This window comes from Sciurus carolinensis, chromosome 5, assembly GCF_902686445.1.
Source record: "Sciurus carolinensis chromosome 5, mSciCar1.2, whole genome shotgun sequence".
Lineage (NCBI taxonomy): Eukaryota > Metazoa > Chordata > Mammalia > Rodentia > Sciuridae > Sciurus > Sciurus carolinensis.
Window position 1 is genome coordinate 79,172,885 of NC_062217.1, and position 24,125 is coordinate 79,197,009.

The 24,125-nt window shown below is 36.3% G+C and overlaps 1 protein-coding gene across 1 annotated transcript in view; it reads right to left on the reverse strand.

Annotated features, from left to right (window-relative positions):
• LOC124985618 (ankyrin repeat domain-containing protein 36C-like) overlaps positions 1-24,125 on the reverse strand; it is a 129,252-nt gene that overhangs the window by 14,687 nt on the left and 90,440 nt on the right. The window contains exons 33-39 of the mRNA XM_047554326.1: positions 23,784-23,850; positions 21,924-22,022; positions 20,758-20,828; positions 17,066-17,120; positions 15,280-15,375; positions 14,121-14,191; positions 1,731-1,869 (exon numbers count right to left, since the gene is read on the reverse strand). Coding sequence (XP_047410282.1) covers positions 1,731-1,869; positions 14,121-14,191; positions 15,280-15,375; positions 17,066-17,120; positions 20,758-20,828; positions 21,924-22,022; positions 23,784-23,850 — 598 coding nt within the window. The remainder of the gene's footprint in view (positions 1-1,730; positions 1,870-14,120; positions 14,192-15,279; positions 15,376-17,065; positions 17,121-20,757; positions 20,829-21,923; positions 22,023-23,783; positions 23,851-24,125) is intronic.

The window sequence follows — 24,125 nt, forward strand, 5'->3', positions numbered from 1 at the left end:
AACAAGAAAATATAACAATAGTAAGTATATATGCCTTAAATATCAGTGAACCTAATTATATTAAAACAATGCTTTTGACATTAAATCCCAGATAGACCCCAAAAATAATAATACTGGAGGATTTCAAAACACCCTTGTCACCAATAGACAGGACACACAAGGGAAAAAAAATGGATACTTTTACATAAACAACACTACAATTCATATATACCTAATAGCTACAGAATATTTCACCATAAAATAGCTGAATTCACTTTCTTCCCTACAGTGCGTGGAACTTTTTTCAAAATACAGTTCTATGCATTCTATCAGAACATAGTAGAATGAAACAAGAAATCAACAGGAAAAAAATATTAGAAACCACATAAACAGAACAAAATCAAACAGTACTCTTTTAAATGAAGAGTGGATCATAGAAGAAATGAGAGAATAAAACAAGAAATATTTGGAATAAAATTAAAACAGAAATAAAACATATCAAAATCTCTAGACACTATGAACTCAGTTTTAAGAAGAAAATTCATAGCACTGAGTGCCTTCACTAATAAAAATAGCATGGTTCCAAATAAATAATCTAATATTCCACCTCTCAAGGTCTTAGAAAAAGAAGATCAAACTAATTCCCAAATCAGTAGAATACAGGAAATAATCAAGAATAGAGCTGAAATTAATAAAATTGAGATTAAACAAGACATAAAATGAAAGACAAAGAGTCAGCTTTTTAATCCTGATATGAAAACCAAACAAAGAAATCCAGGAAAGAAATCTAGATGCCAAAATACCTGATGAACATTGATGTAAAAATCCTTGATGAAATATTAGCAAACTGCATTCAAAAACACATCAAGAAGTTAATATACCAAGAACAAGTTGGTTTCATCTCAGGGATGCAAGGTTGGTTCAATATAGGCAAATCAATAAATGTAGTTCACCACATAAATCAAATGAAGGACAAAAATCTTACCACCCAATTAATTCATATTGATGAACATGTAAAATGGTACAAATATTTTGAAAAATAATTTGGCAGTTTTTTATTAAGGGAATATAAAGGAACATGTGGAAACTTTCATGGGAGTTCTTAACTATCTTGATTATGGTGATGAAACATTTTTAATGTTTAATACATATGTCAAAACTTGTCAAGTTTCACACTTTTTATATGTGCAGTTTACCTTATGTCAATAATACCTCATTAAATCTTTTGAAAACAAAAATCTGTATTGTAAGAAGCATGTTAGACAGTGATTGGGATACATAGAGACACAGGATAAAGCTATAGTCTTGAGTTCTTTAATCTTATACCAAAGAGAAGTAATATTTGGATTTTAAGGAAAGGGTAAGCAGAACAAAATTGAATTTTTAAAAATATGATTGTGGTTGCAGAACAGACCATAGTTTGAGGAGGGCAGTGGCAGGGAAAACAGGTCTCAGGATACTACAGAATTCAGGTAGAGACAATGATAACCTAAAAATCCTTAAGGCACAAGGGAACAACAGAGCCAACAAAAGGAGATGGGTGCCATTCACAAAGATTAGTGCAATGGGAATGATCCAGATTTTTACTTGAGAGTGTACCACACTTCTCATTACATTTTAATGCAAAGCACATTTCTGAAATGAACAATATTGCAACACATCAGTGTTCTATGGTGTAGTGCCAAGTAATGTGTGTTTCTAGTACTATAGTATACATCAAAAGGTCTCATTTGTATGCAAAAAGGTCCTACCTTTATACGACATGCTTGGTTGTTCAAACAGCATCCAAATATCCCTACAATTAGGGTAAGCCACTTCAGAAACCTGTGAGGCTGTTAAAGGTGACTGTGATTCATCAAGGTCTTCCATAGCATTTATTTGATTTGTGACCTGTAAAACAATAATTAAATATCAAAATGTACCCCAAATTTATATACTACATACTAAGTACATAAATGTGGCATTTATCTACCTTTTATATAAGCAAAAGCACAGGTAGCTCAAAGAACTGATTTCTGTCAAAAGGAGACCTTTATCAATGGTTATTGTTTCTTTCTTATTTTTTTTTGAGATGCAGAAACATTTATTTTATTTTTTGAACAGTTACATAGCTAGAAAGCTTTACTCAATGTCATCAGCATTTGAATTACACAGTATGTGTAGGTGGGTTTAACAGGTTACCTCTGACAGTGGTCCTGTGTGAAGTGCAGCTTTTAAAACTTATATTCTTTGCAGTATCATTCTCATTATGTCAAGCTGCCACTCTTAAAAACTCTTTTTTCTTATCTATTTGTTCTACAATATAAAATTCTGCTTTCAAAATAGACCCAAAGTGGATCCAGAAGAGTTTCAAGGTATGGTCAAGGACAAAATGACTACCAATAGAACCCTTGGTTAAGAACAATTATCCTGAATAATAAGAATCTTAAAACATGTATTTAAACCTAATACTAATACTAATACTAATATTTTTTCCTAAAACTTTTCATCAGTAAAGGATTCAGTTTATATGAATATACTCTAAGGATTCTTCTTTTGTTTATTGGCAACATAATCTTTGCTGAGCTTTCTCATTATATCCCCATGGCTGAACCTTGCTGTCCCTTGAAACACCATTTGACAATTCTCCTGCATTTATTTGGCAAATGGTCTCACATGGCGCTCAATGGGGGTTCTATCTTTCCTAGTTAATGGCAGCATGACCAAAGGTCCTCTGCTTCTGGCACAGATAAAGCATTCAGTGTTCAACATGTGCAAAATATAACAATATAATTTGACCAATATTGCTCCCCAGCACTTTTCCCCTCCCTCCTCATTCTTCTCCTCCTCTATGGATCTCTCTTTAATTTCCATGAGATTTGCCCCCACATTTCTTTTCTTTTTTTCTCTCTAGATTTCACATATGAAAAATATGCCCCTTGACCTTCGGAGAGTGACTTATTTCCCCTAATATATTCATCACTAGGTCACCAATTTTCCTGCAAATGACAATTTCATTTGTCTTTATGGCTGAATAAAACTCCATTGTGTATATATGCCATGTTTTCTTCAACCATTCATTCATTGATGGAAACCTAGACTGGTTCCATTGTTTGGTTATTGTGAATTGTGCTGCTATAAACATGGCGTGCATGTATCATTGTAGTGTGATGACTTTAATTCTTTAGGATAAATACCAACAAGTGGTATAGCTGAGTGGCTCCAGGCTTAGTCTTTTGAAGAGCCTCCATACTGATTTCCATTGTGTTTATATATGTATTCTTTATCCATTCATCTGTTGGCAGCTACCTATGCTGTTTTCATAGTGTGACTATTGTGATGATCATGGGTTTGCATGTAACACTATAGTATGATATCTTTATATCTTTAGGAAAAATACCCAGGAGTGGTATAGCTTTGTTATGTGGTGGTTCTATACCTAGACTGTTTTAGGAACCTTCAAACTGATTTTATAAAGGTATTAATAATTTACAATCGCCCCCAAAGATGTTCATTTTTCTTCACATCCTTTCAGCATTTATGATTATTTATATTCTTGAAGGCTGCCACTCTGACAAGTATGAAATAAAATCTCAGTGTCATTTTGATTTGCATTTCCCTAATTGCTATGACTTTTTTTCATATATTTGTTGATAATTTTAATTTCTTCTTTAGAGAAACATCTTGTTCATTTGCCCACTCATTAATTGGGATATTGTACTTTGTGGTATAAAAATCTTTGAGTTTTTTTCTATGTTCTAGGTATTACTCCTCTGTCAGAAGAGTAGATAACAAAGATTATTCTCCCATTCTATAGGTTCTCTTTCACATTACTCATTTTTTGCTTTGCTGTGGAGAGGTTTTTTAATTTGATGCCATCTCATTGAAATCATTGCCTGAGATTTAGGAGTCCTAGAGAGAAAGTGTTGCCTGTGCCTAAATGTTGGAGTGGCAACCTGATGTTTTCCTCTAGGAGTTGCATAGGTTCTGTTTTACTTTCTAGGTCTTTGATCCACTTTGATTGGAGTCAAATTATGAGATACATCAGAAGTCTGTGTTCTACTCAGGGACCAAATACAATATTTGGTCTGCAATTTTATGCTACTTATGTGATACAATCATATATGACAAAACCTAGCACTTTTTTCTAAAACAACATAATATAAAGGCCTTATTTAACAGAAACACTTGAGAGTACTGCTGAGACACCTTGAAGAATTAATTCGGTCAAAAATATTTAAAGCGCTCATATTGGGATCATACATATTCCTATATTTTTCACATTTTCTGGTCTAATTCCTACGTTTTTGTTCCATTTTGACTTGAATTTTGTGCAGGGTGAAATATAGGGATCTACTTTCATTCTTTGGGTTATGGATATCCAGTTTGCCCAGCACCATTTCTTCTTGGATCTATTTTTCATTTAAAAGAGAATTGTTGAATCTCCATGTGCTTGTATGGTTTCTGTTATTTTCCTAGTTTCCTTCTATTGTGGTCTGATATGATGTATGGGATTATATCAGTTTTTTTTTTTTTTCCCTTTTGTATTTGCTGAGACTTACACTGTGACATCTTACATCTATTTTGGAGACAATTCCATCAGCTGCTAAGAAGGTAAATTCAGCTGTTTGGGGTGAAACATTCTGTAGATGTCTATTAGGTCTATTTGAGTATTACTAGTTTGGATATATCTTGGATATAACTTGGATTATTAGTATTAGTAGAGTATTATTTAGTTTGGACATATCTTGATTGAATTTATTTTTTGGTGACTGTTTTATGGTTATAAAGGTGTGTTGAAACCTGTCAGTACTACTGTATTGGGGTCTATCTGGGATTTAATGCCAAAGTGTAGTTTATCAAATGTATTGGGTGTGTTGACGTTTAGAAAATATATATTAATTATCATTATTTCTTCTTATTGAATTGTTCCCTTTACTAGTTTGTAATGGCCTTCTTGGTCTCTCTTGACCAATTTTTGCTTAAAATCTGCTTTGTTAGATATGACAATGTCTTTTCTGGCTTATTTTTGGAGACCGCATGAAATATTTTTCCCCATTCTTTTATCTTCAGTCTGTGAGTGTCCTTACCTATGAGATGAGTCTCCTGTAAATGGAGACTCTTTTTTCATTTATCCTGCTAATCTATGTCTTTTAATGGGACAGTTGAGACCTTTTGCATTCAATGTCATTATGGATGTGTGTTTCTGATTTTTTTCATTTGATTCTGTCTTTGTTCTCATTTAGATGATTTGTCTTCTATTGATCTCCCATATATTTGGAAATTTGGGGTTTTGCTTTTGGGTTTCTCTATGTGCAGCTTATCTTTGCAGTGCTGACTTGGTTGTTATATATTCCTTTAGTTTATCCTTCTCAAAAGTTTTTTTTTTTTTTTAATTCCCCATTTAATATGAAAGAGAGCTTTGCTGGATACAGCAATTTTTGTTGAAATTTTTTTTTTTATTTTAGAACTTCAAAATCTCATTCTGTGCCCCCACTTTATTTCAGGATTTGAGTTGAGAAATCTGAAGCAAGATTTATTGGTTTACCTCTAATGTGACCTGCAGTTTCTCTCTTACAGATTCTAATATTCTTTCCTTATTTTCTGGATTGGATATTTTGATTATGATGTGACTTGGAAAACTTCTTTTCTGGTTATGTCTATATAGTATCCTGTGTAACTTCTGTGTATCTAATCTTTTCTGAGATGGTGAAAGTTTTTGGTGTCTATATCATTGCAAGTAGTCTTAATGCCTTTAACTTGCATCTCCATGTTCTCAAATACCCATCCATAGAATCCCAAAGTTGCATCAAGTATAAACCCCAATTACTGAAATCTCCAATTTAGAACTCTATACCACACTCTGTCACAGAAATACACAATTTTCAACACCCAATTTGTGCCAATTCACCATATACCAGGTAATTAGAAAATGAGATCTACTACAACCTGCTGTTCCACCTAACCACAACGGTTGGCAACTAAGTGAAAAACCACAAAGTTGTCAGGCTTTACAATCTCTAACCATCAGCTCAAGGGTCATGAGGCAAGAGAAAATATGAAGAATGAGCAGTCATCAGTGTCAACAGTTTTGATCTCTGAAATGACAAGAAGCTCTTTATTTCTCATCAAGATATTTTGTTCCTTTTTTGTTAATTTTCTTCTTTTGTTCTACCATTCTTCCACTTTTGAATCTTTTTTATCTTCTGTTGAATTAGATGATCTTTAACATTAGAAATATTTTCTCTCATAAAAGATTTTCCTTCACCATATCTTAAAAAGGAAATAACAGCATACTTTTGTCTTTTAAAATGAATATCAATACCTTAGAGGAGGTAAAATGTAAATTATTAATGGCCAAATCAACATACCACTACCAAGAATTGTTTTGAAATTTTTACTGAGATGATGCATTATGATGTATGTGTATTGACAATCTGCAATAAGTCCAGTTCTATTTTTATTCTTATATCAAGTATAAATGGCCAAAAATTGTGGATTGATATTTATTGATTTCTTGCCTTAAAATAAAGCTAGTTGGAAAGGTTTACTTGCATCAACACTCTGAAGGTCCCATTATGAATGGTTTGACTCTATTAAACAGGCAGTTGGATTTCTATTATGACCCAATTATTGATCATGAAACAGACACTAAAGCCAAAGCAGAATGAATTTTCAATCTTGGATTTACTTATTAGTCATATAAAACTAAAACCTATGATCCCCTGAAAATGATTACTCATTAACATGAATAAAATTCAGTGGTAATCACTGTAATATTTGTTGATAATTTTAACAGCTTATTTGTAAGACCCAAATTTGATCTTCTCCTCTTCATCATTTAAAGAGATTATGCAAATTAAAGCAGAAACAATATTCAGAAAAATGTTTGCCTCAATTCCACATTTAAAGTTTGTTAACAAATGTGCCATGGATTCTACACATTTTCAGATGCATAGCCATTTAGAAGTTGTTAAAATTAAAAAAAAAATAAATTAAGATCTTAAGATACTAAAAGACTATTCTGAAAGACAATTTCATTTGGATTAATCTAAATTATTGAAGCAAGAAAAATAGCATGAAAAAAGGGTTTTAAGTTTACATGATTTCATACCTGTGGTTGTTTGTTTTCAGGTCCACCAAGTACTTTTTTCTTTTTTTCTTTTTTCACTTTTAAAGATGGTTCTGCAAACAAATGCATATGTCTATTTACACTACTTAAAATAGTTAGAAAAACAATCAGAGTAAAATAAAAATGCACTGTACTAATAATATTTATTTTGTCATTTAGGAATTTAAGTTTAAACATTACCTGCATATTTACTATTTATAATGTGGTTCTTTGTGTTAAAATCAATGCCTTGGGCATTATTTTTATTGGTTCATTTGAGTTATATATGACAGTAGGATATATTTTGGTATCGTTATATAATTTTATGGAATATATCTTATTCTAATTAGGACCCCATTTTTGTGGATTTACATGATGGTGGGATCTGTGGTGTTTTCATATATATACACAGGAAAATTATGTCAGATTTATTCCACTGCATCTGAGCACACACTCAACAGCTGAGCTTCAGTACTTTTGATTTTCTTTTGAGACAGGTTCTCACTAAGGTGCCCAGGAGAGTCTGAAACCAGCTATCCACTTTACCTTAGCCACCTGAACAGCTGGGCCTATATAGATGTGCTCCACTGAGCCGGTGAGTCTTGACTTCATCTAGTGTCACCACTTGGGGAGACACTAGATGTTGTTGACTTCAGTGCAAACAAATATCTCAAGATATTTGTAGTGAAGAAAAAATTTATTAGAGGGCTCATGGTTTCAGAGATCTTAGTCTATAGAAAGCCTGCTCCATTCCTTGGGGCTGGAGGTGAGGCTGAACATCATGGTGAGAGAGGATGGAGGAAGGAAGCAGCTCACCTTCAGGAAGCACAGAGAGTCCACTCTCCAGATACAAAATATATACCCCAAAGCCATGACCCAGTTTTCACCTACTCCAGTCACTTCAATTACCACTCAGTTAATCCCTATCAGGGAATTAATTCACCCATTGGGTAGAGACTCTTATAACTCAATCATTTCTCCTCTGAACTTTCTTGCATTATATCACATGTGAGCATTTTGGGGACACCACATCTAAACTATAACACGTAGGAAGTAGTAACGTTTTAGATTATGTTAAATTATATACATACATGACTGACCATATGGGTTTATATGTACTTATGGTAAACAAAACATTGCTCTGTATGATCAGAATCAATTCAATGGTTTTCCAACAGTGAGAAGGACAACAGGAGTATGAAAAATCCCCCTACCTCTCAGACAAGACTTGGTTGTGGAAACTCATAAGTTTTTCCCATAATTCAAATTCCCTGCTTTTCCTCTAGTCAATGTTTGCCTTCAGTGTCCCTCCCTCCATTGTACATACCTGCTTTTCCCCCATCATTTACTTTCCATACTCTTTGTCTTCTTATTCTTCATGCTGTCTTATCCTCCCCCCTTATTTCCCAAATTTCCTTAGATCTGAGCATGTCTTTAAATAGAACTAATAATTCACTCAATAGAAATACTCCCTATTAAACCTGCTATTGAAAATTGATGCTATAAAATTTATTAACTTTTCACTTTTTTTTTTTTCTCAATGACATTTTAATAAGTACATTTCTTGAACTATTAGAATATACTAGTGCTCAGGTTTCAAATAAACATCTGGTCTCATGAATTATTTTCATATATACCTCTTACCTTTTATATGTCCTTTTACTTTCTGTTCTCTTTGATTTTCATCACCATGTAAATTTTTCGATGAATGTATATGCAACATCTTCAAAAGACTCTCAAAACAACCCTGGTAAAGTTAATATCAATAATGAGTGGCATAAAGATTCCTATTTACAATCAATAAGACAAGTAAATTTATAGTTTTGAGATCAATGAGTAAAAATTAGCCAAGTGCCAAATTGAAAATTAAAATATTTTAAGCCAGAACCTCTTGTATGCTTTCCATATTAAGCTGCACTTTTATCTTCATATGGATACTGACAATGCAAAACCAGGATAAAGCACAAAGAGACATATTCACTGACAACATACTAAGTGATGTGCATATTTCTACAAGGAACCAACTTCAGTGTACCTGACTCTACTTTTCATTTCCTCTCAAAAGAGCATATTTAATAAAAACTGATTTTAAAAAATTCTTACAATACACATGCTAATATACAGCATTGAATATTGAAATCATGCCAATAACAATTATTTTGATGTATAAATAAGAAATTGGTTATGATAAAAGAGTTTAGATTACATCATGTTAAACAGAACTAGAACAGTTTTTGCTTGTTTTAGATCAGCAAGAGTTTACAAAGTCTAGCAATCTTTTGTTAAAAATTTTCCTGATAAAAAATTAGTTGAATAAGTGGCAAAGTATTAAGGAGTAGGTTTCTATACATTCGCTTTACCTAATAGTGCATAACCATCAGGTAGAGCACGGAATGATTTCCAGCTAAGAAAGAACAACAAGAAGGACACCGAGGAAGAAAAGAGGCACCATAGATGGACACAAGTTACTGACTGCTCCTAGAGTGGTGCACAGCTGCACCAAGATATAGTGTGGCCGTGGGATAGCTCTAGAGTGCAATTTCAGAGAACCAGTGAATAACAGAAGCATTCATAAGAGAAATGGATGGCAGCAGTGCTGGAAAAACTGGCTGAGTTGAAGAGGGAAGGTTGCCCTCTGGTGGGCTCAATGAGAATCGCAGCACTCTAAACCAAACCCAAGTCCACGACTGTCAATCAGTCAGTTTCAGCCAAGGGAGAGACTTAGTTTCTACCCCAATGTGTCAAGGGAAGATAGGTGCACTGGGACTTTTTCCTGTGGCATCTCTTAGTGCCTGGCCAGGAGGCTTTTTCACTAGGACTCCCACATGAATTCACTGTGTCATGAGGCAGCCACAGCAAGAATCACACTGGATCTAGGAGAGAACCTAAAGCACAGATATGCTGTGAACTCTGGGCAGCTGAAGAAATGTACCTGTGGTCTGCCGTAACAAAAAATAGACAGGGACATTTATTTCAAGGTCTTGTTTGAAACTCTGTGACACTGAGTGCCAGGACTGGTCTGGTAAGAATCTTTGTGCAACTAATTCCATACAGGTGAGCAGATATCCAAATTATGGACACACATAAATCCTCAGAGGCACCTGGAGTAATTACCCTCAATTGTACCACTGATACTGGTTCAGGGACTTCTCTGGGGTTTCCAATAGATCTCAGAGAGGGAAAACCCATTAACAATTCTGTTTAGTTGAGATTGTGCCAGAGATCAGGAACACTTGCATGTCTTTATCTCCAACGCTAAGCAGCCATCTCTTTTCAATTGTTTTGTGGGGTCCAATCTGATTGTCTGGCCTTAGAAGAAAGAATGACTGGGATGTGCTGAAAACTAAGGGCAGCAATAGTTTTAGTCTGCTAGTTGGCCAGTATATGGATTACAGGGCAGTGGGACCTCTGCACATTTCAATTTGATGCTTTGAGTTCAGTGACAGGGAAAACACTTTGCATGCTTTTAAGTGAGAGAAGGTTCCAGGAGTGCTGGGACAGGGTCTGGTGGAAAGCATCTTTCCTGCAGTAAGTACCTCTAGCTAAGCATGGATCTGCAAGGCAAGCCAACTTTGTCAAGGTCAGAGAGAGAGGGAGGAAACCCCATAGGGACTTGAGAATTGCAAACTTCTGAGTGCACTAGCTAAAAGGACTCCAGAAGTGAGGATTGCAATGCAGATCAATCCCCAGGCTCCATGTGTAGCAGGGTTTGTCAGGCAACTCCAGTTTTTGCCACACACATCTCTGAGTATGAAAACAAGTACAAGCATGAATATTCCTCTGCAAATGAAAAATTTCCCTCAGCACACTGTGAGGGTAGGAGAGAAGGTCTGTCTTCATATTTCACTACCAAGATTGTTCTATCTGGGTTTGAACTCAGAAAGAGTAAGTAGAACAATGTTTCCTTACAAGAATCCCCCATAGTTACTGGATTCTAAAATTAGAATCCCTGGAAAGAGGCACATCTATGTGAATTACAGCAGCAAGTTGAAATCTAAAATATTTGTTCTCTTCAGTTACTACAGGCATGGAGATCACTTTGCATAAGCATTTCATTCTTAGTTGATACTTTTTTCTAAGTTGTTCCTATTGTTGGTGGTTATTTTCTCCTCTTAAACAGATGTTGATGAATAAATTTAGCACTTTAGGAATTCTCAGTGTGGCTTTGACACTGAGATGATATAACCCCTGCCCAGGTCAGGTTCCACAGAGAAATCACCTCACTAAAATGACCCAACATATTACTTATAAGAGAATCCATCCAAATTCACACACAAACCTCACCATAGCAATACAAATCATGAGAGAAAACAGGGCAATAACACACCTCCAAAATGTCAGAGTTTCCAAAAAACTATATCCATAGAATGGTATCCTCCCATTTACTAAGAGGTTGAAGGAAACCATTTAATCATGGTTACTGATTTCCTGTGTGGAAAGGAAATGAGCTGGGAAGTTATTGTAAGTTCCTTAATAGCAAATTTGAATTCTGGAATGCAACACCTATACTAGCAGTTGTTTCTATAAGGAGCCTCAATCTTACCTTGATGCCGACACTGAAGACAAGACACAATAAAATCTTTGACCTTGGTGATATTGACTGGTAATATGGGAGCCACTGGGAGTAACCACCCCTTTAACATAAATGAATTCAGTGGCCATGGCTGTTATATTTATTCAAAATTTCAACCAGTTGTTAATAATTTTTATATTTAATGTTATCTCATCAACAGTATAATGAGGTTATCCAAAAGGCAGCACCAAGCAATCATCAGAAAAAAATTTGCCTCAATTCCAAGGATAAAGTTGACCTTTCAGTTATCATGAATTCTAAAGTTTTTGTAAATTCATAAGCAATTCAAAAGTTTTTAGTCTTAAGTATCAAATGATGAATTTTGGATTCACACTCACCACTGAAGCTATGCCACAGATGTCCCTGGCAATTCTTAGAGATCCATGAGGGGAAACCAGTTTAAACAAGCTCTCCTCCTAGAACTGACTCTGTGAGAAACCAGGAACCCTTGCATGTCTCATATCTACAAAACTGAGTGGTCAACTATCCACAGGGAATGGAGGTTGAGTAGCTTCATAGCCTAGTCTCAGCAGTGAGAATGACAAACATGCCAAATGCTCAGGACAACAGGAGCTTGAGTCTGAGACTTGGCCATCAATTCAATGGAGGGCAGTGGGGCACTTCAAACAAGTGCATTAAGTTTAGTAACACAGAGAAAAACTGTGTGTAATTCTAAGAGAGAGAAAGACATAGGCCTGCTGGGTGGGGTCTGGTAAAATACTGCAAGCTTACAGTACTCCTACCAAGCACACATCTTGCAATCCAGGTAACTGTGAATGCTCAGAGTGTGAGGAAAACCCAAAGTGAATTGGAGCACTGCATGCTCCTAACTGATTTGCTAAAGAACTCCAGGTGTAGAGACTGTAGTACAACTCAGTCCCCAGGCTCCCAGTTTGGCACAGTTTGTCAGGAAGCTCCATTAATTCCCCCAATTATATCCATGGGTTCAAGAAGAGCACTGAACATGGATATTCCTCTGCAATTGACCACATTCCCTCAGCACACCCTGGACATAGGAGCAGAGGGAATGAGACTCCACTCTGTACTCCCAGGGTGGAACTATTTGGGCTCAAGTGAAGAAGAAAAAAGAGGAACAACAGTTCTTTCCCCAAAACAGTTTAATCCCCAAAGCTTTTGGATTATAAAACAGAATACCTATGCTTATGGGTGTCTACTTGAAATACATCAGCCAGGGGACATTTAAAATTGTAGTTGATGTTGCTCCTGGATTCTTGACAGGTAAGGTCTCTGTGTTCGTAACATTATTTTTCTTCTCCAGTTCAGGATTACAATGATTGTTTGGTGTCCTTTCTTGTTTTTGCTTTTCTCTTTGGCTTTCCTCAAGTCTCTTTTTGATACTTTTTCTCCACTTTTCTATCTCTGTGTGTCTTCTGTTCCCCCAACATTCTCCTTGTTACCTTTGTTCCCTCTGTCTTGGAATTTAACTAAACTCCTACCCCATTCTGCAGTTACTTGCTCACTGATTTTTTATTTCTCTATTTCAGTGAATGGAGGCATGATGGTCCTTTGAAATAAACATTTACTTTGAAGTTGAAGAATGCTTTAGTTCTATGTAGCAACAGATGATGGTGGTGATTATCTCCACATAAAGATATACTGGTGAGTAACCCAGGAACTTTGGTCATGCTCACTTGACATTTTTTCACTGGCATATAACCCCTGCTCCTGGGACATCCAACAGTGAAAGAAGCTGTCTGAAAAGACCCAAATATAACTGTGGGCAGAAAAGCTATCCTAATGCACGCACAATCCTGAGAATAACCATAAACACAACAAGACAACAAAAGGCCTTAACACACGTCAAAAATATCAATACCTCCTTCCATAGATTCATAGTCTTACATCTCCTGAAGGGTTGTGATAAATAATATTTGCACAATTACTTTACATTTCTACCTTGGAGGAAATGAATGGAGGAATTACTGTTAGTGCATCAGAGCAAGTGTCCCATCCTGGAAGCCAATTTTCCAAAGGGCAGGTGGGTATGTGTAAGGAGCCTCTACCCTACCTTGACCTGGACACTGAAGTCAAGGCACAGTGACATCTGAGACCTTGGCATTAGTGACTGAAAATATGAAACTCACCCTTTTAGCAACTGGGATTGACTAGCCTTTACCATGAATGCATTCATTGGCCATTATTACACTATTTGTTCAAAATTCCATCTGGATTTCAAGCTTTTATATATATTGTTAACACAATGAAAATAGAAAGAGGTTATCCACTGCAAGTAGGAGAAATCATCAGAAAACTGTGCCTCAACACAAAGACAACATTGATCTCTAAAATACCATGGATCCTGAAAGCAATTGTACTGGTAAACACAGTTGAAATACATTCTGACTTAGGTATGAAATGATGATCCATGGATTGAAAGATTATTCTGAAAGTGAATTCCATTATTAAAGGAAGGAAGACTACAGAAAACCAAGAACTTAAACAGACATGTTTACAAACCTTTGTCCGCTTCTTCTTAGAAACATGAAGACTTTTTGTCCCATTCTCTGGTGTCACATCTGAATAAGGTTCTGGTGACAAATATAGATATTTACTTAGGCTCCTTATAGAAGTTATAAAAGGGGGTACTCTATAAGATTGGAAAGGAAACCCTTTACTAATAATTTCTTTATACATTCCCAAATAAACATTCACAATAAGCCTAAATTTTAGAAGAATATTTATGTAAAAATTTATATTTTTGCTGATTAGGGCAGGGAATAGACCTGGAATTGAATGCAGGGCTTTTGCACACCTGGAAAAAGCCCTGCAACTGAGTTTCATTCCTAGGCCTTTTATAGTATTTCGAGACCCTGCTTCTGTACTGTGCCTAGGCTGGCTTAAATCCCCCCATATTTGTAACTGGGATTACAGAAGTGTTCAATGTTCCTAGCGTTTATTGACTTTGGAGGAAATACTTCTACTGAGCCAGAACTTCCCCAAACCACTTGGGAAGACAATGGCCATCACTGGATTCATGGACATAAGGATTTCAGAAGATTCAGCACTCAAGGTAATCAAAAAATCCTCAGAAAAGAATTTTTAAATACCACAGACACATGACAATTCACACTTTTCACTCATCTCTATCTCAGAATAGAATATTTAAACAAACCATGTTCATCAATATGACTAAATTGATATTTTTACAAGTTTATAAATGAAGACCCTGTCTCCTATATTTGACATGCTTTTTTATCCTTCTGAAAAATATCTTCCCTAAAGACTCTCTCTGCTGAATGAAGACTCTTTCCCTGTTTCTGTCTTTCTGTGACTCATTCTCTGAGCTTCCGTAAGCTTTCAAGCTTTTCTACTGAGGGAGAGAAATGTGACCATGAATTGAAGGAGAAAAGCAGGAACCTGCATGGACAAAAAAAAGCTAATGTCAGAATGTAAGAGAACATAGCTCTGAAGTAGTGTATAAGAATCATGTCATCCATCATATAATATTTCTGTGTCCCTTCCTCTATTTGCACTGCAAATTCAGATGTAAACTGTTTCAATCATGGTCCCAGGAATTGTACAATTCTTTTCTCATTGAAAGAACTTGTGTGCACTCATCAGATGAGATATGCAATTGTACAATGACAATTCATAAAACATTTTCCTCTGCCCATACCTTTGGGGGACATGGGCACACTGCCGAATTCTGTATCCTCTGCTTTAGCCAAGTTGTCATTTCTTGATTCAGCCAAAGAAGACATAAGATCCACATCTACCAAACAATGTATTAGAAGATAAATAGTGAGATGGGGTACTCACAAGGGAAAAGAAAATAAACTGAATTGGAACATATTTATCAGATATCACTGAATATTTAAGGTTAAAGAACATTAAGGTGTTTACCAAAATGACTGTTTTGGTGTTTGAGGGTAAAGTTAGCAATGCCTTCTGTTTAAAAAGGACCCCAGTTTAACAAGTGTGAGTTTCTAAATACTTCTCCTGAAATGTCTGTCTTATGTAAAAATTAGCTCTCAGACAAGGAGAATGGTGCTCTGTAAAATCATATACCTAGTGGAAACCCAGGACTCTAGGCTAAATAGCAAACAATACCAGAGCAAAAATTCAAAAATAGCTATCTTTAATAAAATAGTCAATGGTCCTAGAATAATATGAACCTTGTGTCAATAACTAGTGTGATGTAACATAGAGGCCAAAAGCCTGCTACTTCTGGGGAAGAGAAACAAGTAGCTGCAGTCATATAATGCTACCAGTCCCCATTCCTCCAGTAAAATCATGATGACTATAAACTCATCTCTCTACCTAATGCAAATACATGGAAGCAAGATGAAATGCTTTCTGTTTCTTCCACAATACCCTCTTCCATTTGTCAAGAAATGTGCTCAGTTTGAATGTAAGACTAATGCTTCCCATTGATCAACCACTGTCCTGAAATATGATCCAGTGGCTATTCACTGAGATTTCTCTAAAGGGAAGTTCATTGTCTAGCTATTCCTAATGTAACCTGGGGAACAGGAGCATTGGAATCACCTGAGAATACATTAGAAATGTAGAAACAAAGACTTGCTGAACCAGAATGTGCTTCCTGGACTTGGTCCCCAACCAAGGGCTCACTCACATGTTGGCATGTTATAGTCTCTATTGATTCTCTTCCAGTTCCTCTACCTTAATGTACTACTTAAAATATCACCGCAGATAACTCTGGTTCATGTCTCTCCATATGAAGCTCTATAATGACTTAACAACTTTCCAAGAGACTTTTTCATCAAATTCTGGCTTTGAGAATCCCTCCATAAACAATCTTTTTCTCTTACCCTCTGCTATTTACTGACCCAGACATATCATATCTCATAAGTTCAATGCAATGAACACAGATTGACCATATGGGTTTGTATTATGGTCAACACACTATTTCTCTGTGTGATCAGAATTGATTCAATGATTCTTTAACCGTGACAAAGAGAGAAAAATTATATAAAAAAATTCCTCTACATCCCCCCCAAATTTTTGGTGCTTGAAACTCTTAAACTCAATGTTTTCTCATGACTTAAATGTCTTGTTCTTCCTCTTTCCAATACTTGCCTTCAATGTCCCTCCCTCCACTGTACATACTGACTTTCTTCCACAACATTAATTTTTTTGTTTCTTTCTTGCTTTCATTACCTGTTTTACACTCCTCTTTCTTATTCTCCAAAATTTTTTTCTTCTGAGCATCTCTTGGAGAACAACTGATAAGCTACATTGTATATCAATAACCCTCATTTAACCTGATGGTTAAAACTACTACTCTAAAATTTATTTTAGATAATTTCAATTATCTAATTCTAGAAAATTTGAATTCAAGACACTATCATATTTCCATTTCATCAACAATTAGAATATACTAGGAGACAGGTTTTAACAGTGGTCCCACAAAATAAATGCTTATCCTATAAATTTCTTACCTTCTATATATGTATTTATCTTCTCTGCTTCAAGATTAGCATCACCAGAGGAATGCTGAAATCAAGAACATGAAGCTTTTTCAGATGACTCACAGAGACAAATATTTCTGAATCACAATTTAAAGAGACATACAAATATATTTCTTTTAAAATCCGTGGGATAAAAGCAAACAAAGCCTCTATGGAAAACTGAAACATCTCAGAACAGAGCCTCATCCATGCTCACTGGATTCTGTGGAACTCTTATTATCATATGGAAACTGAGAGTTTCAATCCAGGAGGAAGCACAAAGAGACATATTAATTGACAACCTAATAAGTGATGCTCATATTTCCACAAGGACCTCACCTCAAAAACCCTGAAGCTCTTTACCATCTCTCACCAATAGAAAATATTTAATCAAAACTGATTTCAACAATTTCTTATGACTGCAACAGCTATTATGCATTATTACATATTGAAGACAATTGAATAAAAGAATGATTTTAGAATCCAAGTGAGATATGTGGTGTGACATGACAAATTGCAATACATTGTGTTAGACAGAAAGGGAACAGTGTGAATGTTGGTTTATTTTGATTCTCTAGGGCTTAGGAGGTCAAAACATATCCTCTGAATCAGATGAACAAAATTCAAAGTGCTGCAAAATATGTTTGTAAATATTCCCATTATATGACTCTTCATACCCATGGTGTACAACATACAAGTAGTTCCATTGAATAAAAAATAATTAAGTTAAATTGAGGAAGGAAACAGGTGGCACAGAAGAACACAGAACATAGGGAGTGCTCCTGAGTGGTGTGCAGCTGCACCATGAAGTAGTGAATACAGTCATAGATAGAACCCTAGGGGACAACTGCAGAGAGTCAGTGACAAAATGAAGGTCAGGGATAATGCCTTTTAGAATAACCAAAGCATCAGTTGTGGAAATGACCTGCTCATTGCCAGGAAAAACTGTCTGAATTGCTTAGGAAGAGCTACCCTCTTGTGTGCTCAGTGGGAGAATCCCAAAATTCTCAACCAATCCTTATTCCACTGAAATCCATCAGTTGCAGCAAGAAGAGACTTGGCTTCTGCCTAGGATGTCAAGAATGTGATGTGCACTGACATCCTTTGGAGCAGTTTCTCATAACGCAGGTCAGGAGACATCTTCACTAGAATTTCTGTTTCCATGCATTCCTTCCTGGGATTACAGGAATAATGACTCTTTTTTTTTTTCTTTTTTTTTTTTTTACCTCCAAAGCCCAACTGTGACCAGAATTCAATGAGTCATGATGCATCTAGAAAAGGAGTCAATCTGGGACTAAGAAAGTAATGAAGATACAAATATCTTCAGAACTTTGAATAGTTGAAGAAAAGGACAACTGTCAAATTTGGGAGAAAAAGGTCTTTCACATAAGTTTCTCAGAGTATATGAAGATTGGTTATAGACACCCAATGTTGGTCCAAGAGGAATGCTGGTGCAAAAAGCTGTGATCAGGTGAGTATATCAACATATGTATGAACTAACAAACACCATTCTCACATGCAGCTGGCATAATTATCTTCACACTTACAACTGAATCTATGACAAAAATGTCCCTGGTAATTCTGAGAAGTTCTGAGTGAAAACCAGCTGAAACAGGCTCTCCTCCTAGGACTGATTCTGTGAGAAATCAGGAACCCTTGCATGTCTCATCTACAAAACTCAGTGACCACCTATCCTCTAAGGAATGGAGGTTGAGCAGCTTCATAGTCTAGCCCCAGCAGTGAGAATGACAGAAACTTGCCAAATGCTCAGGACAGCAGAAGCTTGAGTCTGAGAGTTGGCCATCAACTGAATGGAGAGTGGTGGGGCAACATCCCATTTCAAATTAGGTCATTGAGTTTAGTAACACAGACAAAAATTGTGTGTACATATGCGGGGGAGAAAGATGGAGACCTGCTTGGATGGGGTTTGGTAAAATACTGCAAGTTTACAGTATTCCTACCAAGCACACATCTTCCAGGACCAGGCACCTGTGTATGCTCAGACACAGTGGGAGGAAAACCCAAAGTGAATTGGAGGACTGCATGCTCCTATCCCACTTCCTAAAGGTCTCCAGGTGTAGAGACTGTAGTACAACTCAGCCCCCAGGTTCCCAGTGTGACACAGTTTGTCAGGAAGCTCCATTGATTCCCTCAATCATTACCACGAGGTACAAGAAGAAGTACTGAGCATGGATATTCCTCTGCAATTGCCCACATTCCCTCACCACACCCTGGAAATAGGAGCAGAGGGACTGAGGCTCACTCTGTACTTTCAGGGTAGCCCTATTTGGGCTTGAGTGAATAAGGAACAAGAGGAACCACAGTTCTTTCACAGAAGACCCCAAATCGACTGGATTATAAAGCAGAATTTCTATGCAGATGGGTGTCAATTGAAACACATCAGCAAGGGGACATCTGAAAAGATGGTTGATGTTGCTCCTGGATTCTTAACAGGTAAGGTCTCTGTGTTGGTCACATTATTTGTCTTCTCCTGTTCTGGATTACTTGATTGTTTGGTGTCCTTTCTTCTTTTTGCTTTTCTCTTTGGCTTTTCTGGAGTCTCTGTTTGATTCTTTTTCTCCACTTCTCATCTCTGTGTGTCTTTTCTCCCCACAACACTCTTCTTGTAACCTTGTTCCCTCTGTCTTGAAATTCAACTAAACTCTTAATCCGTTTTGCAGTCACTTGCTCACTGAGTTTCCTTTCTCTTTTTCAATGAGTGGAGGAATGGTGGTCAATTGAAATAAACATTTACTTGGAAGTTGAAGAATGATTTACTTCTAAGTAGTGGCAGATGCTGGTGGTGATTATCTCCACATATTGACATGCTAGTGAGTAATCCTGGAACTTTGGTCATGTCCATATGACATTTTTTCACTGGTATATAACCCCTGCTCCCAGGATATCCAACAGAGAAAGCAGCTATCTGAAAAGACCCAAATATAACAGTGGAAGACAAAGAAATCCTAATGCATGCACAATCCTGAGAATAACTATAAACACCACAAGACAACACAAGGCCTTAACACATGTCCAAAATATCAAAATTCACCAATACCTCCTTCCACAGATTCATAGTCTTGCATCTCCTGAAGGGTTGTGATAAATATTTACACAATTACAGTACTTCCCTACCTGGGAGGAAATGAATGGGGGAGTTACTGTTAGTGCCCTCAGAGCAAGTGTCCCATCCTGGAAGCTGATTTTCCAAAGAGCCTGTGGGTATGTGTGAGGAGCCTCTGACCTACTTTGACCTACACATTGTAGTCAAGGCACAATGACATCTGCGACCTTAACATTAGTGAGTGGTAATATGAAACTCACCCTGTGAACCACTGGGATTGACCAGGCACTACCATGAATGCATTCAATGGCCATTACTACACTGTTTGTTCAAAATTTCCTCTGGATTATAAGCTCTTATATTTGTTGTTAATACAATGATAATAAAATTTCAACCAAAAGAAATCATCATAAAACTACCTCAACACAAAGACAACATGGATTTCTAAAATACCATGAATTCTGAAAGCAATTGTAGTGGTAAACATAGTTGAAATACATCCTGATTTAGGTATGAAATGATGATCTATGTATTCTAAGACTCTTCAGAAAGTGAATTTCATTATTAAAGCAAAGAAGACTATAGAAAACCAGGAAGTTAAACAGAAAAGTTTACAAACCTTTGCATGCTTCTTTTCAGCACCATGAAGAGTTTTTGACCCATTCTCTGGTGTCACATCTGAATGAGTCTCTGGTGACAAATATACACATTTACTTAGGCTCCTTAGAACAGTTATAAAAGGAAGTACTCTAGCAGAATAGAAAGGAAAACTCTACTACTGATTTGATTTCATGTTTTCAAATGCACATTTGAAAGAAAACTAAATTTAAATGAATATTCATGTCAAAATTTATAGTGCACTTGCATATGGCTGGGTATAGACCTGGGATTGAATGCAGGGCTTGTGCACACCTGGATAAAGCCCTGCAAATGAGTTTTATTCCTAGGCATTTTATAGTATTTTGAGACCCTGCTTCTGTACTGTGCCTAGGCTGGCTTTAATCCCCCCACATTTGTAACTGGAATTACAGAAGTGTTCAATGTTCCTAGCATTTATTGACTTTGGGGAAAATACTTCTACTGAGACAGAACTTCCCCAAACCACTTGGGAAGACAATGACCATCACTGGATTCAATGGACATAAGTTTTGCAGAAGATTCAGCCCCCAGGGTAAATGAAAAGCCCTCAGAAAGGAATTTTGAAAATACCATAGACACATGACAATTCAGACTTTTCACTCCTCTGTATCTCAGAATAGAAAATTTGAATCAAACCCTGTTCTTCAATAGGACTTTAAAATTGATATTTTTACAACTTTATAAGTGAAAACTGTGACATGTTTTTTTATCCCTTCAGAAAAATGTCTTCTCTAACAACTTTCTCTACTGAATGGAGACTCTTGCCCTGTGTCTGTCATGCTGTGATTCTTTCCTTGGCTTCTATAAGTTTTCAAGCTTTTCTACCAATGTAAATCTACACTGAGGGAGAGAAATGTGACCATTGAATTGAAGGAAAAAAGCAGGAACCTGCACAGACAAAAGCAAAGCTGACATCACAATATAAGAGCACATCGCTCTAAAGTATGGTATGAGAATCATGTCATCCATCATGTTATATTTGTGTCCCTTCTTCTTTTTGCACTGAAGGTTGAGATATAAACTGTTTTAATCATGGTCCCAGGAACTGTACAGTTCTTTTCTCATTAAAAGAACTTCTGTGCACTCATCAGATCAAATATGCAATTGTAGAATGACAGTTCAAAAAATATTTTTCTCTGTCCATACCTTTGGTGGAGATAGGCACACTGTCAATTCCTGTATCCTCTGGTTTAGCCATGTTGTCATTTCTTGATTCAGCCAAAGGAGAAGACATAAGACCCACATCTACCAATCAATGTATCAGAACATAAATAGTGAGATGTGGTACTCACAAGGGAAAAGAAAATGAACTGAACTGGAACATATTTATCAGATATCAGTGAACATTTCGGGATCAAGAACATTGAGGTGTTTACCAAAATGACTATTTTGGTGTTCAGGGGTAAAGTTAGCATGCCTTCTGTTTAAAAAGGAGCCCAGTTTGACATATGTGAGTTTCTAAAGACTTTTCCTGAGATGACTGTCTTATGTTAAATAGCTCTCAAACAAGGAGAATGGAGCTCTGTTAAAGCACACACCTAGTGCAAACCCAAGACCCTAGGTTAAATAACAAGCACCACCAGACCAAAAATGCAAAAATATCTCTCTTTAATAAAGCCGTCAATGTTCCTAGAATAGTATGCACTTTGGGTCAATAACTAACTTGATGTAACACACAGACCAAATGCCTTGTACTTCTGGGAGGACAAACATGCAGCTGCAGTTATCAAATGCTACCATTCCACATTTCGCCAGTAAAATCAGACCCAATATAAACTCAATTCTCTACTGAATGTAAATACATGGAAGCAAGATAAAATGCTTTCTGTTTCTTCCTCGATATCCTCTTCCATTTGTCAAGAGACGTACTTAGCTTGAAGTGAGAATAATGTTTCTCATTGATCAAACTCAATCCTGAAATATGATCCAGTGGCTCCTCCCTGAGATTTCTCTAAAGGGAGGTTCATTGTCTGGCTGAGCCTATTTGTACTCTGGGGAACAGGAACACTGGAATCACCTGAGAATACATTAGAAATGTAGAAACAAAGACTTGCCGAACCAGAATGTGCTTCCTGGACTTGGTCCCCAAAAGATGGTTCAATCACATGTTGGTGTATTATAGTCTCTATTGTCTGTCTTAATGTACTACTTAAAATATCACCGCAGATAACTATGGTTCATGTCCCTCCATGTAAAGCTCTGAAATGAGTTAACAACTTTCCTAAAGACTTTTTCATCAAATTCTGACTTTGAGAATCCCTCCACAATCTTTTTCTCTTACCTTCTACGTACTAGTTACTCACCCAGATAGTGCCGTAACTCATAAGTTCAATGTGATACAGAGAGGTTGACCATATAATTTTGTTTTTAATTATGGTCAACCTACCATTTCTTTGTGTGATCAGAATCAATTCGATTTTTTTTCAAGTGTGACAAAGGCAGAAAAAGTATTCAAAACATTCCTCTACATCAAAAAAATTTTGGTCCTTGATACTTTTAATTTCAATGATTTCTCACAACTTAAATGTCTTAAACTTCCTCTTTCCAACATTTGCCTTCAATTTCCCTCCCTCCATTGTACACAATGACTATCTTGCCCAACATTGATTTTTTTTTTTTTTTTTTTAGTGCTGGGGATTGAACCCAGGGCCTTGTGCTTGCAAGGTGAACACTCTACCAACTGAACTATCTCCCCAGGCCCAGCATTGATTGTTTTTTTACTCTGTGTCTTCCTTGCTTTCATCATTTGTTCCACTTTCCTCTTTCTTATTCCCCCAAATTCTTTTCTTCTGAGCACCTCTTGGAGAACAACTGATAAGATCGATTGTATACCAATAACCCTCATTTAACATGATGGCTCAAACTACTGTTCTGAAATTTACTCCCTCTAGATCAATTCAACTCAAGACATTGTCATTTGCCCATTTCATCAATGATTAGAATATACTAGGACACAGGTTTCAGTCGTGGTCCCACATAATAAATACTTATCATATATTTTCTTACCTTTGACATATTCCTTTATACTCTGCTCTCCTCCTTGTTTATCATTATCAGAGGATCGCTGAAACAGCTGAAACAAACAGCATAAAGTGTTTTCAGATGACTCTCAGAGACATAAATATTAATGAATCACAATTTAAATAGAAATACAAATATATTTCTTTTGAAATCTGTGAGACAAAAATAAGCAAAGCCCCTATGGAAAACTGACACATCTCAGAACAGAACCTCCTCCATGCTCACCTGATCTGGAGAACTCTGATTATCATATGGAAACAGAGTTTCAATCCAGTGTGAACACAAGGAGACATACTCACTGACAACCTACTAATTGATGTGCACATT